The sequence below is a fragment of the Pelophylax lessonae genome, assembly GCF_965119305.1.
Source record: "Pelophylax lessonae genome assembly, chromosome: 13".
In the NCBI taxonomy this organism is placed as follows: Eukaryota; Metazoa; Chordata; class Amphibia; order Anura; family Ranidae; genus Pelophylax; species Pelophylax lessonae.
Genome location: NC_138780.1, coordinates 142,112,404 through 142,128,413, shown reverse-complemented (window position 1 = coordinate 142,128,413; position 16,010 = coordinate 142,112,404). Strand labels below are relative to the sequence as shown.

Below are 16,010 nucleotides of genomic sequence, written 5' to 3'. Positions count from 1 at the left end.
CGCATTTGGCTCTGATCGGGTCTCCATGTAAAAACCCGGAAGTGACATCACTTCCGGGTACTCGGCGCCAGATTTTAAAAAATGACAGCATTCAAAAAGCCAAACTTGCCGTTTTGATTGCTTTTAAGTGCAGAGGAGGGGTTTGGGGTCTTTCAGACCTCCCAGATCCCTCCACAAGAGTACCTGTCAAGTGATAAAAATACAAAAAAAATTAATAATTTTTCAATGTACGAAAATATCGGTCGATACCGATATGCAATGGCCAAAATATCTGTATCGGCAACGAAAAAACGAAATTGGTCGATCACTAGTTTTTAGGATGCGCTATTTTTAGTAAATCGGACATTCTGGGAGTCACATTTTGGAGGATGGAAAGCTACCCATAGTCTTGTTATGGACCGCCTGTTTGAATCATGTGCTTCTGATGTGTCCATTCAGATTGCTTATTATATTACTTCTTTTAAACTAGAACTAGTCATCTTTTAAACTAGAACTAGTCTTTTCATTGGAAGATTTCCCCCCTTTTACCTTTAAGGATAGCTCAACATTTGGGATTTTCTTTCAATGATAACTGTAAACAGGGAAAATATAGAGGGCGAATCTTCAGGTGCACAGATGGCAATAAAAACCTAATATGTGTTTTAATCCACCTCCACTCTATCCAAAGCTAAAGAAAAGTTTTGCCTGTAGTTTTAAGTTAAGAAATTGACAAAATTAATTATTAGTGTTGAGCGGCATTATTAAAGTACTATAAATGACTGTCCCCTTGCAGGTTAAAGTAACCATTTCTCTACAATCCTCTTTTATATTAAGGTCCCTTTTTTCTTTTGCAGGTAAACATTTGATATATACCAAACTTTTTCCCATGGTTTAGGTAAAACTACAGCTTTTAAAATATTTTTGAAATCCCAGAGTTCAGCTTTTAAGAATTTTAGTTTTGTTAATATAGATGTTTTTGAATGGGATTTAGAGAGAATTTGAGGTAAAGCAGGACACAGTCTATGTAGTGGAGTGGACAAATATGGCGGCTCCCATGAACCCCTACATGTACAAATGATACCGAGATACAAGGGTTTAATTTCAGATATTAACCAATATTGGTGAGATTTACAGCAAACTTTTTTACATTTTTCATGTGTACCCTTAAAACTCTTTGAAAAGTCTATGCAGAATTTTCCCTTTAATTAAGATCCTACAATTAAGATGTTTTTCATGTGTAAAAACTCTGTAGCCTTATATGAATGGACCTCTAGATATTGAGCAGATTTGTGACTCTCGGGATTCTTTTTAGTTTTTCTCCATCATACCTAAACCCAGTTTTTCTTGTGCAGACTTGTTTTAGTAGTGTAATGCTTCCCTAAACTTGCTGCATGCTACAGCACAGTGCCTCATCATTGGCTGCTTATTGGTGACCCATCTTGCCCCGGTGTTACTCTAAATAACATTAAGCACAGATGTTATGTTTAATGGATATGGACTCAACTGTGGCTCAGCTTCCTCTAATACCAAGACAGAATGTAATCTGAGAACAGATGGTGCCTTTGAGGCATCCTAGGCATACCTGTGCGTAGCTGCACAGTTATAAATAAATTGTGTCCTCCCTTAGAGCAAGAGGCCAGTGTGTGTACAGCAAGTCACAATGACACCTTAAGGCGTCATGCACACTAGAAAACTAAAAACTGGCTTTAGAAACGCTGGACCAGAAATGCCAATGTTTTTATGTCTTTTTGCTTGCATTTAGCAGCGATTAGCCTAGTGTGTGAGCTACATTTAATAGCTGCAGCGTTAGAGTGGGTCACCAGCGTCCTTAACAACCAGTGAATAGCTGGTTAAGGAGCAGCCCGGAAAGCCAGCCGCAGTGTCCTTAACGATGGATGAGTCATCAGCTTTCAGCTGATAGCTGAATGAAAAAAATAAATAGAATACCCTTTTCCGAGCATGCAACCTTCCCGAACCATACCAGACCATATGCCCTCAACATGGTGGGGGGCGCTTTGGGCTCTGGCCCAACACCCTCCCCCCCCCCCCCCCAAAGCACTTTGTTCCCCTGTTGATGGGAACAAGAGCCTCTTCTCCGCAACCCTGGCAAGTAGTTATTGGGGATCTTTCCGGAATCTGGAAGTTATTAAAGAGCTGCCAAATGTCAGAGTTGGCAGACAGCGAGAGCTTTTGTCGAGACCAGAGGTGGTTTTTTTTTTTTTTCCTTTTTTCTTTTCGGGTAGGCGGTGGCAGCAGGCATCGACAATGGCTCTACATTGGGAGCCTTTTTTTTTTTTTTTTTTAAAGATAAGGAATTGTCGAAAACTTGTGTTGGCAGGCACATGACTCTTCTGTGACAAATAGTTTGCCTGCTCAAAAGTGTTCTGAATTTGCCCTCAGTTCTGCTTTAATAACAGCTCTTAATCTGCTAGGGCTGCAGTGCCATCTGATGGCCTGAAGATCTAATATTGCATTTAGGCCTTGTCTATTGATATTATCTACTGTAAATGAAGATATATTTGCAATTTTTCTTTGAGGAACATTATTCTGAAATTGTTTAACAATTTTAAGACACAGCTTTTCACAAATTGGTGAACCTCTGCCCATCTTTACTTCTGAGCCACTCTGACTCTCTAAGGCTCCTTTCACACTATCCGTCCATCGGACGGATTCCGTTTTTCTCAGCGGGGGATCGAGCCGCTGAGCAGGAGGAGGACAGCTGTGTCTCCGCGCTGTGTGTTCCCCATGCATCTCTATGGGGGAAATCGGATGGGAACGGACCAGCGGTCTGTTCTCATCCGATCCGCTGGACGGCTGGAAAATAGGGTTTCCATCCGTCCAGATTTGACGGATCGGGTGTCAGCGGACATGTCTCCGCTGACATCCGATGCCCCATAGGAATGCATTGGGGGGAACGTTCAGATCCGCCAAAAAAAAATGGACAGGCGGATCTTAACGGTCCGCCTGTGTGAAAGGGGCCTAAGACGTTTTTTTTATATCCAATTGTGTTACTGACCTGTTGCCAATTACCCTAATTAGTTGCAAAATGCTTTTTTTTTTCAGTTCTTCCATGTTATTACCATTTAACTGCTTTATTTTTTGCTGTGTCCCAACTTTGAGACTTGTTGCTGCCATCATTTTCAAAATTACCCTATTTTTTTTCTTAAAATGCTACTTTTGATAGGTTTTCTATTGTGAATAAAACATGGGTTTATGAGATTTGCAAATCTCTGCATTCGGTTTTTATTTTAATTTTACACTGCATAAAAACTCTTGAGGAATTTGGCTTGCAGGATCACAGAAAACAAAATTGAAATGGAAAAAAAAAAAAAACGAAATAAAAACCTTGGTTTTAAACCCTTCCCTAATCAATCCAAAATTATATTTAAAAAAGGTTTGTTGTAGCTGGGTGTTTGTGTTGTCATATTGGTGGATATATATTACTGCAAAAGAAGAATTATATTTTTACTAGCTTACTGCTTGTTTACTTTGGTATAGCACAGTAATAAGATGTTGTATAGGTGGAATTAATCTGACTTTTTTCACCCTGTGTGTAGTTCCAACAGGTGCGTGAGCAATTGGAGAACCAGCTTGCCCACTTGAAGCAGGAGAATGGTATCCTAAGAGATGCAGTGAGCTCAGCCACCAATCAGATGGAAAGCAAGTAAGTTTACTTCTGCAGGCAAGCCCTGCGTTGTGGCAGATCACACTCTAGACCAGTGATGGCGAACCTTTTTGAACCCATTGCCCAAACTGCAACACAAAACCAACTTATTAAATTCAACGTGCCAACACTGAATTAAACCTGCCAGTGGCTGTGTATAGGGGGTGGGACTGATTACCCCTCAGAATGAGCCCTAAGGGACCAAAAAGGTACGGTTCTGCCCATAAAAAACTTTTTCTGCTTTTTCAAGGGAGGGAACGCTCCGGGGTACATAAAGCTCTCTCCTGTCACTCTCTCTGAGGATTGGCGAGTCCCAGCCATAGATCATTGGCTGGGAACTGCTGATCTCCATGTGCTGGAGCCAGTGATAGCACAGCTGTGCCCGCACGCCCCCTACCTGGAAATGCAGTATCCCATATATATATATATATATAAGCAGTAAAGCTACAGTGCTTGGTCGGCACGTGGTTAGACACTTTTCTGGTTATCACAACTAATTTCAGAAAATTTGGTAAAGGTGTGTTCTTTCAAGATCTCCTCACGAGGCGCGATTTGAATATCTTGATATTTCTAGGTCCCAACATATGAAACGCACCAGCAGGAAGTCTCTTACTTTTATATCACTACTTCCATTAGTATTGTGTGCTTAATATCGCCTCAATCTCCATTCATTTTATCTCTAACTGTATCTACAGTAGGCTTTGTACATCACTAAAAATATAGCATTTTTGTCAAGGGTGTGCTATTTAGTGCTCAGTTTTTAGATCAGTCATTTTAATAGCATGACTCTAGTAGTATAGGATATTTAGATATAGAATATAATACTGAAAAGCCTTGTTTCTTTTTCCCTAGGCAGTCTAATGAGCTTATTAAGCTGCGTCAGGATTATAGCAGGCTCATGAAAGATTTGAATGATAAGAACAGCAGTTTGGCTCAGGAGGAACAGCATAAGAAGAATCAGGAGCAGGTGGTGGCAGGGTTGAAGGTGAGAAAATATGTCCTGTTCATGAGAAGTTCTCAGTACTACTTGGACAGAATGTGCAGTAGAATAGTGATTGCGCACATTTTTAGAAAATGTTTGAAGCTCAACTCTAGTCAAAACGTATTTCTTTCTCGCTCAGTAAGACACAGGAATTCTTACACTGTTGGGTTATGCTGCTGTCCCCAGGAGAAATTTACATTGGCAACAAAAAAATGTTGATTATCACAAGATAATGCTGCCCACAACTATTATGCCTCAGTTTTTTGATAGTTTAGGCATGTGGGTATATTTTTTTTAGCTCTGCTCTTTTCTGTTTGTTTGGTATACTTTGTCTATTAACAGCCAGAAATGTTAAATCCCTGAAGTCTCTCCAAGTGGCCACTAAGCACAGGTTTTTCCCAAATTTATACATTTTTTTTTTGCTGTGACAGCTCTGAATTTCTGGTAGCTTCTCCAGTCATCTACAGCTCATTTATGCATGCTGGTGTTCTCTCTTCGACCTTTCAGTGGTCATCGGTGACTACCCGTTTTGCATTTGTTTACACAGACTCTTTTCAGGTCACAGCAGTATGTATGGGTATTCCGTGTAGCGTTCTCATTTTAGAGCTGAGGCAGTTTTTCTGTCCCAACCTATTTTCTGAGTTCCAAGCAAGTCTATGCAAAGTTGAGGGTCCTCTGTTTCACATTCCAAGACTACCTATATTTGTATTTTTAAAGCCAAGGAGAAGCAGGCGTCGGGGAAAGTAAAATGGCAACATTTGCCTCTTCGATGGCCCTTAGTAGAAAAATAAAGTGGAGGCCTCCCTAATGTAGCCAACTTGTAAAGTAAAAACAGCAAGTCTATAATAGAGGAGAAAATCACTCAACATAAAATGTTTTGAGGGAACAGTCTGTGGGGGCTTTTTTAGACCCTGTGGCTTTGGCTGCCCAGAAGTATCAGTGGTTCAGGTTGTTCCTGAACCTTAAGGATCAATTTATTGTTTTGGAGTGTCAAGTTCTAGTCCTGGACTGCTAAAGCTAGACTCAGATTGGAATCCTGCGAGCTACCCCCCTAATCTAGATTTTACAACTGCCGCAAACACCTCACTCCTCCTTTAGAAAGTGCTATGCTAATGCTAAAGCTAGACTGTTTATTCCACAGAAGGCACTTTAGATCTCAGATTTAAGCTCCTCAGTTCAGGAGTCGTGCAACACTCTTCTTTTTGGTGATAGTCTTGGGTGCAGTGGTAGCCACCTTCGAGGCAGTTCAGTTTCTTAAAATCATTCCAGTTCCTGGACAGATCAGATTATTTGGCAATGAGGACCAGGTTGTCTCTGGCTTGCTGACTCGAGAATTTGGTTTTGGTTGTCTCTGGCTTGGTCACTCGAAAATTTGGTTTTGAAATAGAAACGCTGTCATTCCCATTGTTTAAAAGATCCTCCTGATGGATGCCAACCTGTCTGGCTGGGGAGGAGTCCTGGGCACCTTGTCAGTGCAAGGACCTGTTTGTCAGAGGAGTCCTCCTCTCCTGATTAGCATCCTGAAGCTTCAGCAATTTGGCTGAGTTTGTAACATTGGGACCATCCTGCAGGTGGGTCATCCAATCTGGATTAAGTAGGTTAATGGCAAATAAGGTAGATTGCATCCTGTTCTGGGCAGAAATGTCACACTCCAGCCTTGTCCTCTATATACATCCCAGGTGGGGCCAGTTGGCAACAAACTTCCCAAAAGTGTTGCATGTCCTTTGTCATGATGGAGGAAGCTGGATGTTAACTACCTGGCCTCAGGGTACAATGAAAAAAAAAGCAAAGTGTACACGTTTGCAGATTTAGGGATTCTCTAGTGGATGCTTTGGTGACTCTGTGGGATTGATACAGCCTGGATTTTGTCTTAACTCCACTGAAGCTTCTTCCTCCTCTTCTTTGCAGGAACAAGTTGGCGTGCAATAAGTTTATACTCATTACTCGGGGCTGGCCCATATGGATGTTGTACACAGATCTGGTATGATGCTTGGCAGATCTGTGGGCTTTACAAGATTGTTCCAATCTCCTGTTTTAAAGACTGGTTTATCATCCAGCTTTACTGTTGCTGGCTTTAATGACATGGCTGAAGTCCAGTTTTTATGAATAGGTGATTTCTTTGATGTTAACTTCGTGCAAGGTCTTTAATGGACATGGAAGGCATACTTTATTTGGTGAGAGTCTTGGGGCTTCCACCATATGAGTTTCCCCATAGGATGAATCGTCTCAACCCAGCGTTTGGCTCCTAGCACTAACAAAGGTCCAGTTTGTGCTCTTTCCAAATTTATTCAGACCTTTGTTCTCTCACTCCTTGATAGACCTTTGTATAGGAAGTCTTCGAAGTGTTACTGGTCATTTCCCCATGACTTATTAGGGTCTCGCTTGAAAAAAAAATAAAAATGCGCTTTAAGATCTTCTTTTCCTTACTCTAACACACAAGGTTATATTCCTTGTAGTCATCACCTTTTGTGAGGCAAGTGTCTGAACTGAATTAAATATGCAGTATGTTTTTTTTTTTACGCATTGTATGTGTTGTTTTTATAAGGATAATATCAATGTGAGGTATGTGATGTCTTTTTGGTGAGGAGGCTGCATCTGCATTTCATTTTATGATTTTTATTGTAACATGATGATTATTATTATTATTATTATTATTCTCAACTGGCAGCCTCATCGTGCAAGGATCTTTTTTTAGTTTTAACAGGAACAATGTGGTGTCATAGACCAGGACTTCCCTCCTGCTTAAGTTAGTTTTTGCTATTTATCTCAACAGTACATAATTTTTCCATCTGTCTACCTCCAGTTGACTAAAAGATATTTTCATCCATTGCCTGAATGTGATTCAAGCGGTTTCCTTTAGAAAGACTGATTTTACTTTTTCTCTTTCATTCATTGATGGACACAGCTCCCATATCTTCTTGACCATTGGGTTATGCTGTCCCCTACAGGAGTAGGACACTAGGCAGAAAAAAGATTTACCACACATATGGGGCAGTCCCAGGGGTATACTCCCACTTCCTACTATAGGTATTCAGTTTTTTTTTTTCTGCCTAGTTGCTGCTCTGTGCTGACCGGGAGTGGTGAGTTCCTGTGGGTGCCCTGTGGCTCTCCCTCTCTCTGCTATAGCAGCGATTTTAGTTGTGCTGGGACCTGTGGTGCCGCTAGCGTGGTGGTGGGGGTCACTCAGCAGTGTGCTTTTTTTTTTTTTTTTTCTTTCTCATTTTTGCCTGTGTGGTTTCCTGTTTAACATGAGTCCCTGGAGCACATTTCACCCCCTGATCCCATCTCAGAGGCAGCAGGCCTTTCTGGGTCCCAGTCCCCACCCTGTTTCCTGTGGCGCCGGCTCTGGAGTCCTTAGTGTCCAACGTCGATATGGTCCTGCAAAAGCGGACCAGCAAAAAGCATCCACCGCCTTCACCTGTCCCCTCACATTCTGACTCTGATCTCGCCACCGTGGACGCGTCTCACCCTGCTGAGTCTGCATCCACGCATCCTGAGTGCTCTGATAGTAAGGATGATTCCTCTTCTACTACAGCCGCGCATGAAAAAGCCGTGGTGGATACACTATTTGTATCAGTGCGGAAAACTTTAAAAATGGAGGATGCAGTTGCGTCAGAGGCACAGGTCACTTTCGATATCCGAAAATCTTTAAAAGCGGAAAGGGTTTTTCTTTTTCCCACATATTTTGACAAAATTGCCAGTCAGGATGCCCAAAACGCGATGTGGAGGAGTCTCCAGCTTTTAAATACCCTTTTGATAGAAAGGCGGAGACCCCTGTCCAGCACATGGTTACTATGGCCGGTTCAGTCCTTAGGCCGGTGTTCAGCATTGCCTTGGTGTCCCAGACCTTGATGGAGTAGGCAAAGACCTGCTGACAACAAGCCTTCTGCCTGAAGGGGCATCCTCAGCTGTATCGGGGTGGGGGGGGGGGGGGGGCGACTTTGTTTTTTTCCCTGACCCGTTGACCTCTCTGATTCGGTTTTGCTATAAGATCGAATTTCGGGCTTATCCTCCCAGGGAGGTTTTTTCTTTTCAACTTGCATTTGTCCCCAGACCGCCTGCGTGGTCTCTTCGGGATGGTGTAAGACTTACTACTGCTAGGGGTGTTTGTACCGGTTCCAATCTCTGAACGTTTTCAGGGTTTTATTCAAACTTGTTTACAGTTCCCAGGAAGGAAGCCAAAGTTCATTCAATCCTGGACCTCAAAGCCCTGAAACGCTTTGTGCGGGTAAAGAAGTTTCGGTTGGCCTCTATCAATATCAAGGACGCTTACCTCCATATCCTGATATATATCAGGCATTAGCGCTTCCTCCGCTTTATCATGAGCGAGGAACATTATCAATTTGTGGCGTTGCCCTTTGGTCTCGCCTCAGCTCCTCAGGTATTCACAAAAGTGTTGGCCCCGGTGTTAGCGTTGTTGCGTACGTGGATGATCTTCTTTTGCAAGCAGAGTCTCCGACTGCTCTAAAGGAGAACCTGGACATCACTGTGCAGACTCTGCAGGAGTTTGGCTGGACATTGAATTTCCAGAAGTCTGCTCTGGTTCCGTCTATCAAGTTGGACTATCTGGGTCTGACTGGACTTGGCCTCAGCCAGGGTGTTTCTTCTGCTGGCCAAGCTCCAGAAGCTGCAAGATGCCATTCGACTTCTCTTGTCCACCAGTCGGTCGTTTCTCAGGACTTGCATGCAGGTGCTGGGCCTGATGGTGTCTACCTTCGGGGCTGTTCCTTTTGCACAGTTCCACACCAGATCTTTGCACAGAGAGATTCTTACTGAGTGGGACAATAATCCGCAGTCACTAGACACTCTTTTTCTGCTGAGCCATGGTAAGGGTGGCTGAATCCCTGATAGGGTGGCTTCACTCTCCGGCTCTTCGACAGTGAAAATCCTTCCTTCCCCTGTACTTTATGGTCAATCACCAAGGGAGCACCAAAAATGTCCTAGTGGCTCGGAAAGTAGCCGGCATTCTAAGGTGGGAGTAAGTTTTTTTTTTTTTTTCCCGACCTCTGCCGTGCATGTTCCCGGGGGTGAAAATTTGGCATGCTGGTTACCTTAGTCGACAGGCTTTGGACCAGGGAGAATGGTCTCTTCAGCCGGAGGTGTTTCATCGGCTGTGTCTCTGGTGGGGAACTCCCGAGGTGGACCTATTGGCCTCTCGTCTCAACAGGAAGGTGCAGAGATTTGTGGCAAGGTCTTGGGATCCTCTGGCTGACACCACAGACGCACTGGTGGCTCCTTGGGGCTGATATATGCCTTTCCTCCTCTAAAACTTCTGCTGCGACTTCTGCGAAGGATCAATGCTGAAGGAATTCCGGTCATCCTAGTGGCCCCAGGTTGGCCTTGCTGGTCATGATATGCGGATCTAGTACGGCTGGTAGCCGATGTTCCTTGGTGACTTCCTCTCAGAGAAGACCTGTTGGCCCAAGGGCTGATCTGCCATCCTGCTTTACAGTCGCTGGCCTTAATGGCTTGGCTATTAAAGGCTAGGTGTTGAAAGATAGGGGGTTGTCTAACTCGGTAATTCCCACGCTGTTAAAAGCTAGGAAATCTACCTCTAGGAACATTTACCATCGCGTTTGGAAGTTGTACATTGCGTGGTGTGAGTCTCTGAGAGTTTCCTTTTCATTGGCTCAAATTTTGACGTTCCTCCAAAGATGGAACAGCGCCTGGGCTTGGGTACCATCAAGGGCCAGTTTTCGACCTTGGCAATTTTTATTTTAACTTCCCTTGGCTACACATTCCTTGGTTCACACCTTTTTGTTCAAGGGGTTCATCACTTGGCTCCACCTGTGCCGTCTCCGTTGCCTCAGTGGGAACTTAATTTGCTATTGTTTGTTCTTCAGAAACCACCTTTCGAAAATATTTGTGAGATTCCTCTGCTTATATTGTCCCGGAAGGTAGCCTTCTTGGTGGTGATTACTTCTGCACACTGAGTGTCGGAACTGGCTGCTTTGTCTTGTCGTTAACCTTTTTTGGTTCACAGAGATGAAGTAGTGCTTCGCCCTTGTCAGTCGTTCCTTCCTAAGGTTGTCTCTGGTTTCCATCTGAATGAAGACATTGTGTTACCTTCTCTGTGTCCTAAGCCTAGGCATCCTAAGGAGATTGCCTTACATTCTCTGGGTATGGTTTGGGCAAACAGAGTGTACCTGGCAGCTACCTAGTCATTTAGGAAATAGGACTCGATATTTGTCCTTTTATGGATGGTCCTCGCAAGGGGTTGGCCTCATCTGGCGTGACCATTTCCAATGGATCAGACAGACGGTAGTACAGGCCTATTCAATCAAGGGTCAAGTTCCTGCTTTCCCTGTTAACTACACGGGCGCTTAGTGCCTCCTGGGCCTCCTGCCATCAGGCGTCATTGATGCAGATTTGCAAGGCGGCCACTGGTTGTCTGTGCACACTTTGACAAAATTTTACAAAGTAGATATGTTGGCATCTGCAGATGCTGCTTTTGGCCGCAAGGTTTTGCAGGCTGCTGTTTGAGAGGACTTAGTGCTCTATGAGGGTGTATGTTTGTTTTTTTTTATTTTTCAGGTGGGCTGCAGTTGTTCCTGGTTGAGATCCATGTTACCTGGTTGGCTAGGTTTAGCCTTTGCAATTTTTTTCTGCTGTGTTTTTCCCATCCCTAATGTTTGACACTGCTTTGAGATGTCCCAATGGTCAAGAAGATTCTGGAGCTTTGTCTGTCAATGAACGAAAGAGAAAATTAGATTTTTGTCTTACCGTAAAATACATTTCTCTGATGTTCATTGACGGACACAGCACCCACCCCTCTTTTGAGTTGGGGGTATTTTTCTTCTGCAACTGCTTGCAACAAAACTGAATGCCTATAGCAGGAAGTGGTAGTATACCTCCCAGGACTGCCCCTTCTGTGTGGTAAAGCTTTTTCCTGCCTAGTGTCCTACTCCTGTAGGGGCAGCATAACCCAATGGTCAAGAAGATTCTGGAGCTGTGTACGTCAATGAACATCAGAGAAAATGATTTTATGGTAAGAGGTAAGACAAAAATCCAATTTTTTTTTTTTTTACATCCTGGATGGTGCCCATAAGGATAGTACACTGGCTTCTCATTTCTCCATGCTTGGGAGGCTTAGACAGACCATCATCTAAGCTTATGGTCTCCAACATTGTGTTCCATTCCTTGCTGTCAAGGCACAGACTACTTAATCTGTGGGTGCTTTTCAGCATCAAGCAACGGTTTCCCTGATTTGCAAGACTGTCTGCTACTTGTACTTCTGTTTACACGTTCTCTAGTTCTTCTACCAGGTCGATTATGTGGCCTCATCTGATGCCATCTTCAGTCGTAAAAGATCCTTCAACCGACTATTTTAGCTAAAGACATTAGTTGGTTTTTCATTTTCTTGGGCTTGTAAATCTTTCGTTGCTATGTTGCCCACACTTCAGTAGGGCTGCTTTTGGATATCTCCCTCTATGTATGATAAAGAAATGAGAATTTTTGTACTCGCCACTAAATACTTTTCATGCTGCTTTGCTACAAATCCGAGGCATGCTGATAGTAGTAGATGTTATCCTAGGCTTGCCTCAAGGTTTTTTGTTTGCAATTGCCCAATCTTCCTGTAGGCAGCAGTATAGCCCAAAGGTGAAAGACTTCTTGAGTCCCTCAAAGGACTCCAATTAAAGCGTTTTACAGTGAGTGCCAAAATCCTACTTTAGTTACAGTAGTGCCAGACCTAAAGTTCATAATCCTAAAACTTCAAAAGGACATTCCAGACCCTTTTGGGTTTTCGAATTGGCTCACTTCATCAGCGCTAAATTGACAACAGTATACATATTGCTTTAGTTATAAAAAAAAATTATATTGCTTCAAAACCTACAATATATGTAATATGTCAAAATTTATCTGTGTAAAAGTTTGTTTGGAATAAGATTTAACATTCCTTTTTCTTTGTCTGAGAAATGGTCATATTTTGTATACATGCTTCAAACTAATCACTTGTGTAGCCAGCCATTATGGAGCTGTATGGACTTTGTCAGACGCAGTAAAAAAGTGAACAGGCAATTCTGAATTTGGTTGTATAATAAAGATGTTGCACTTTTCCCATTTCATTTGTGAATGAATGTTTTTGTGCAGATTTTTTTTTTAATTTTTAGTTTTTTATGTGCAATATGGTATACCAGAAGGCTTGTTGTATAGTTTTCTCAGTTTTATTTTTCTGATCTACTGTGACATCCAGGCTCAGATACAGGATGCAGAAAGAAGATGGGAAGAAATTGAATCATATCTGCGGAAACGGGAATCTGACGCAGAAAAGGCTCAGCAAGGTAACTTTTTTTTTTTTTCTCCTCAATTCTTTTTTTTTTTTTTTTTTTCTTTTTTCGGTGAAGAATTATAAAAATGGGTAGAGTCCTCAATGGTAAAATACATTTTGTTTTTAAAGCATCAAATGTTTTCCCTCTTCTGGCAATCATGTTACACCTCACATCTTCTTTGTGGTTTGAATTTCTGTAGACACTTGGTGCAGGAAAGAAAAAGAATACAGACGAGAATACTGTTTGTGAGATATGACTTTATTTGATTCTGTTTGTCTCCATACCATCCAAGTACATGTCAAATCACACTTTACCATCTTTTCAGAACTTTAGCAAACTGTTACACTAGGATGATTTATTGTACAATTATTGTTGATTATACCCCAGTGCTGGATCTGCCTTTTACTCCCCACTAGGGGAGCTTTCTTCTTTGTTACTCGAAACTCAATAAAAAAAGATTTATATATAAAGCGTCAAATGCAAGCCTTATCCTAAAAAAAAAAAAAAAAAAAAAAAAAAGCTTTAATATTTTAAGAGATTGGCAAAGATATAACACCTGTTATTTTGTCCAAACCCCACCACACTGGTGAAATGTATTTAATTTTTATCTATTACAGGTACTTTATATAGCACTGTCATTTTATGCAGATATATATAATTTTTTTTTTTTATTGCATATTCACATCGGTCTCTGCCCTCAAGCAGTTTATAATCCAAGGTCCCTAACTCGCATTCATACATGCACATACTAGGGCCAATTTAGACAGGAGCCAATTAACCTACCATGTCTTTAGAGTGTAGGAGTAAACCTGAGTACTTGGAGAAAACCCATGCAGGCACAGGGAGAACATGTAAACTCCAAGCCGGTAGCGCAAGAGTTATGATTTGAACCAAAGAACCTAGTGCCTGATGGAAGTGCTAACCACTTAACCACTGTGCTGCCCACAAATGGTGGGTCCCATGTGAGTTCTGTATTAGAGCTTACACAGGATTATTTACATTCTCCCCTCCCCCACTTGGCAATGTTCAGATGTGACCATTGATCACTCTGGCATATGCACTGTATTGTGGGAATAGTGAAGACGGTCACATGATCCTTCATACCCAGATTACGTGGCTCAACAAAAGAATAGGCTGGCAGGGCATGGCTGAATAGGCAATGACAGATTGTCTTTAAAGTGGTTCTAAAGGCAGAAGGTTTTTTACCTTAAGGCACTCTATAAACTCTTTTTACCTTAGTGCACTCTAATACACTGCAGCTTCACACCCCCTTCTCTGCCCAGTCAATCACAGCCAGTGAGCCAATAAGGAGAGGGGGGGGGTGAGTGCCCCCATAACAAGATGATTGCTATTGTGGGCATGTGCAAAACCATGGCACAGAGCTGGTAAGTATGACATGTTTGTTATGAAAAAAACAAAAAGAAACTCAATCCTTTCAATCACTTTAAGGCTTTGTCCACCAAATAAGTGTTCATAACCCCACAAAAAGTTAGTGTGTGTATATGCAGTATAGCATGTTTGTTATACTCACGGTGAAACCTAAGGGTGTTAATCCTCTGCATTGTGTGAAACTGCTGTTAGATCCTGTCTTCTCTGATCCTCCCCTTCTTCCACTGTCCCCTATCCATCTGATAGTACAGAGCCTCAGGGGCACTCGACACATGTTCATTTTGGTGCGTATTGCTAGGGGTTGTTTTTTTTTTTTTTTTGGAGGGAGCATGCGATCAGCACAGGGCCAATCGGCACTGTCCAGACAGAGGGTCAGGGGTCCTGCAGCCTAATAGGACAGTCAGAGCTGAATCAAAACGTCTACAAGCTTTAACCAGACACTAATAGAAGTCACAAGACTGCTATATATTTCTGATGACAAAAGGTGTTTAGCAGTTTATATTTTCTAAACCTAATGCATTTCCATGTTCTGTGTACTGTGGGAGACCAGATAAAGTGAATGCAGGGTCCCGGGTTTGGTAACACTTAAAAGGCATGATTTCATACATATTGCTGCCTTAAGAATTGGGTTCAAATGCTAGCTTGTATGTTAGGATTTTGATCAAACTGACAGAACCATTTGTATGTGGGTTATGTTAGAACTACATTTGTTTTTGAATAATTAATGCTCTGTTCTCAGTCTTTCCAAATATAGTAACCTTTTACTTTACTTCAGATGGGTACTGTGGTTTACTCTGTCTCAAATCCCAGAAGCCAGAAAGTTAACGAGCCTAAAAAAATTAGATCTAGCATTTAATGCTTTAGATCATTTTCTGTTAATGGAGTCGTGTATTTCCTGGTTCTGTAAAGTGTATTTTTGGCAAAACCTTTTTAAAATTGGCTAGAGTAGGAAAGTGTTAAAACTCCCCTGTATTTATTCTTTAGATATGTGTGTCCCATTGGGGAAATTTCCTTTTCACTTCCTGTCTTGCAGATGTGAGAGGATGGGCCAGTAGGAATGCATGGTGGCTGGGATTGGCAGCAAGCTCCAGCACCACTCTGAAGTGTGAGACCTTTGCCTCTTGCAACAGCCTGGCATTCAGCTGCGACAGGAAGGCTTTGAAAGCTGCTTGCATGTATGTGCAACTGGCCTGTACTTAAAGTGGATGCAAACCCAATTCATTAAATTTGACCTGGGCACATATATCTGTAGTGTTTACTTATCGCTCTCCAAAGCTCTAAGTCCCGTGTCTTTCTGCTGCTCCGTTCCTCTGTTATCAGCATGATAACTTCTGACAAGCTCACCGACACAGGAGATAAAAGCAGCTGGAAATGTATTTCGGGTGGGTGAACAGAGATAGATTAGCAGAGAGCTGGTCTAATCACAGCACAGCTCTGCATGTTTTCATTCCTATGCCTATGTGGAGGGGGAGGGGGGGGGGGTGTCCTTCTCCATTCAGCTGTCACACAGTGTATGCCAGGACTCCACACCCAGTGCTGGAGCAGGAAGAAACAATTCCAACAGGATGTTCACTTTAGCTAAAGACAGCCAATATACAAATAAAACTCATGTAGGGAGATTTGTTTCATCTCTGTGTATCATCTTAGGCTGTTCACTTCACTGGGTATATTTGAGGGTTTACATCCACTTTAAATGACACCTGTCCTCATTAATTTACAGAGTTCT

General features: G+C 42.3%; 1 protein-coding gene across 8 annotated transcripts in view; it reads left to right on the top strand.

The window, feature by feature from the left end:
* KTN1 (kinectin 1) overlaps positions 1–16,010 on the top strand; it is a 233,443-nt gene that overhangs the window by 97,765 nt on the left and 119,668 nt on the right. For all 8 annotated transcript variants that reach the window (XM_082275742.1, XM_082275737.1, XM_082275736.1 and 5 more), the window contains exons 8-10: positions 3,537–3,643; positions 4,496–4,628; positions 12,820–12,907. In XM_082275742.1, coding sequence (XP_082131868.1) covers positions 3,537–3,643; positions 4,496–4,628; positions 12,820–12,907 — 328 coding nt within the window. The remainder of the gene's footprint in view (positions 1–3,536; positions 3,644–4,495; positions 4,629–12,819; positions 12,908–16,010) is intronic.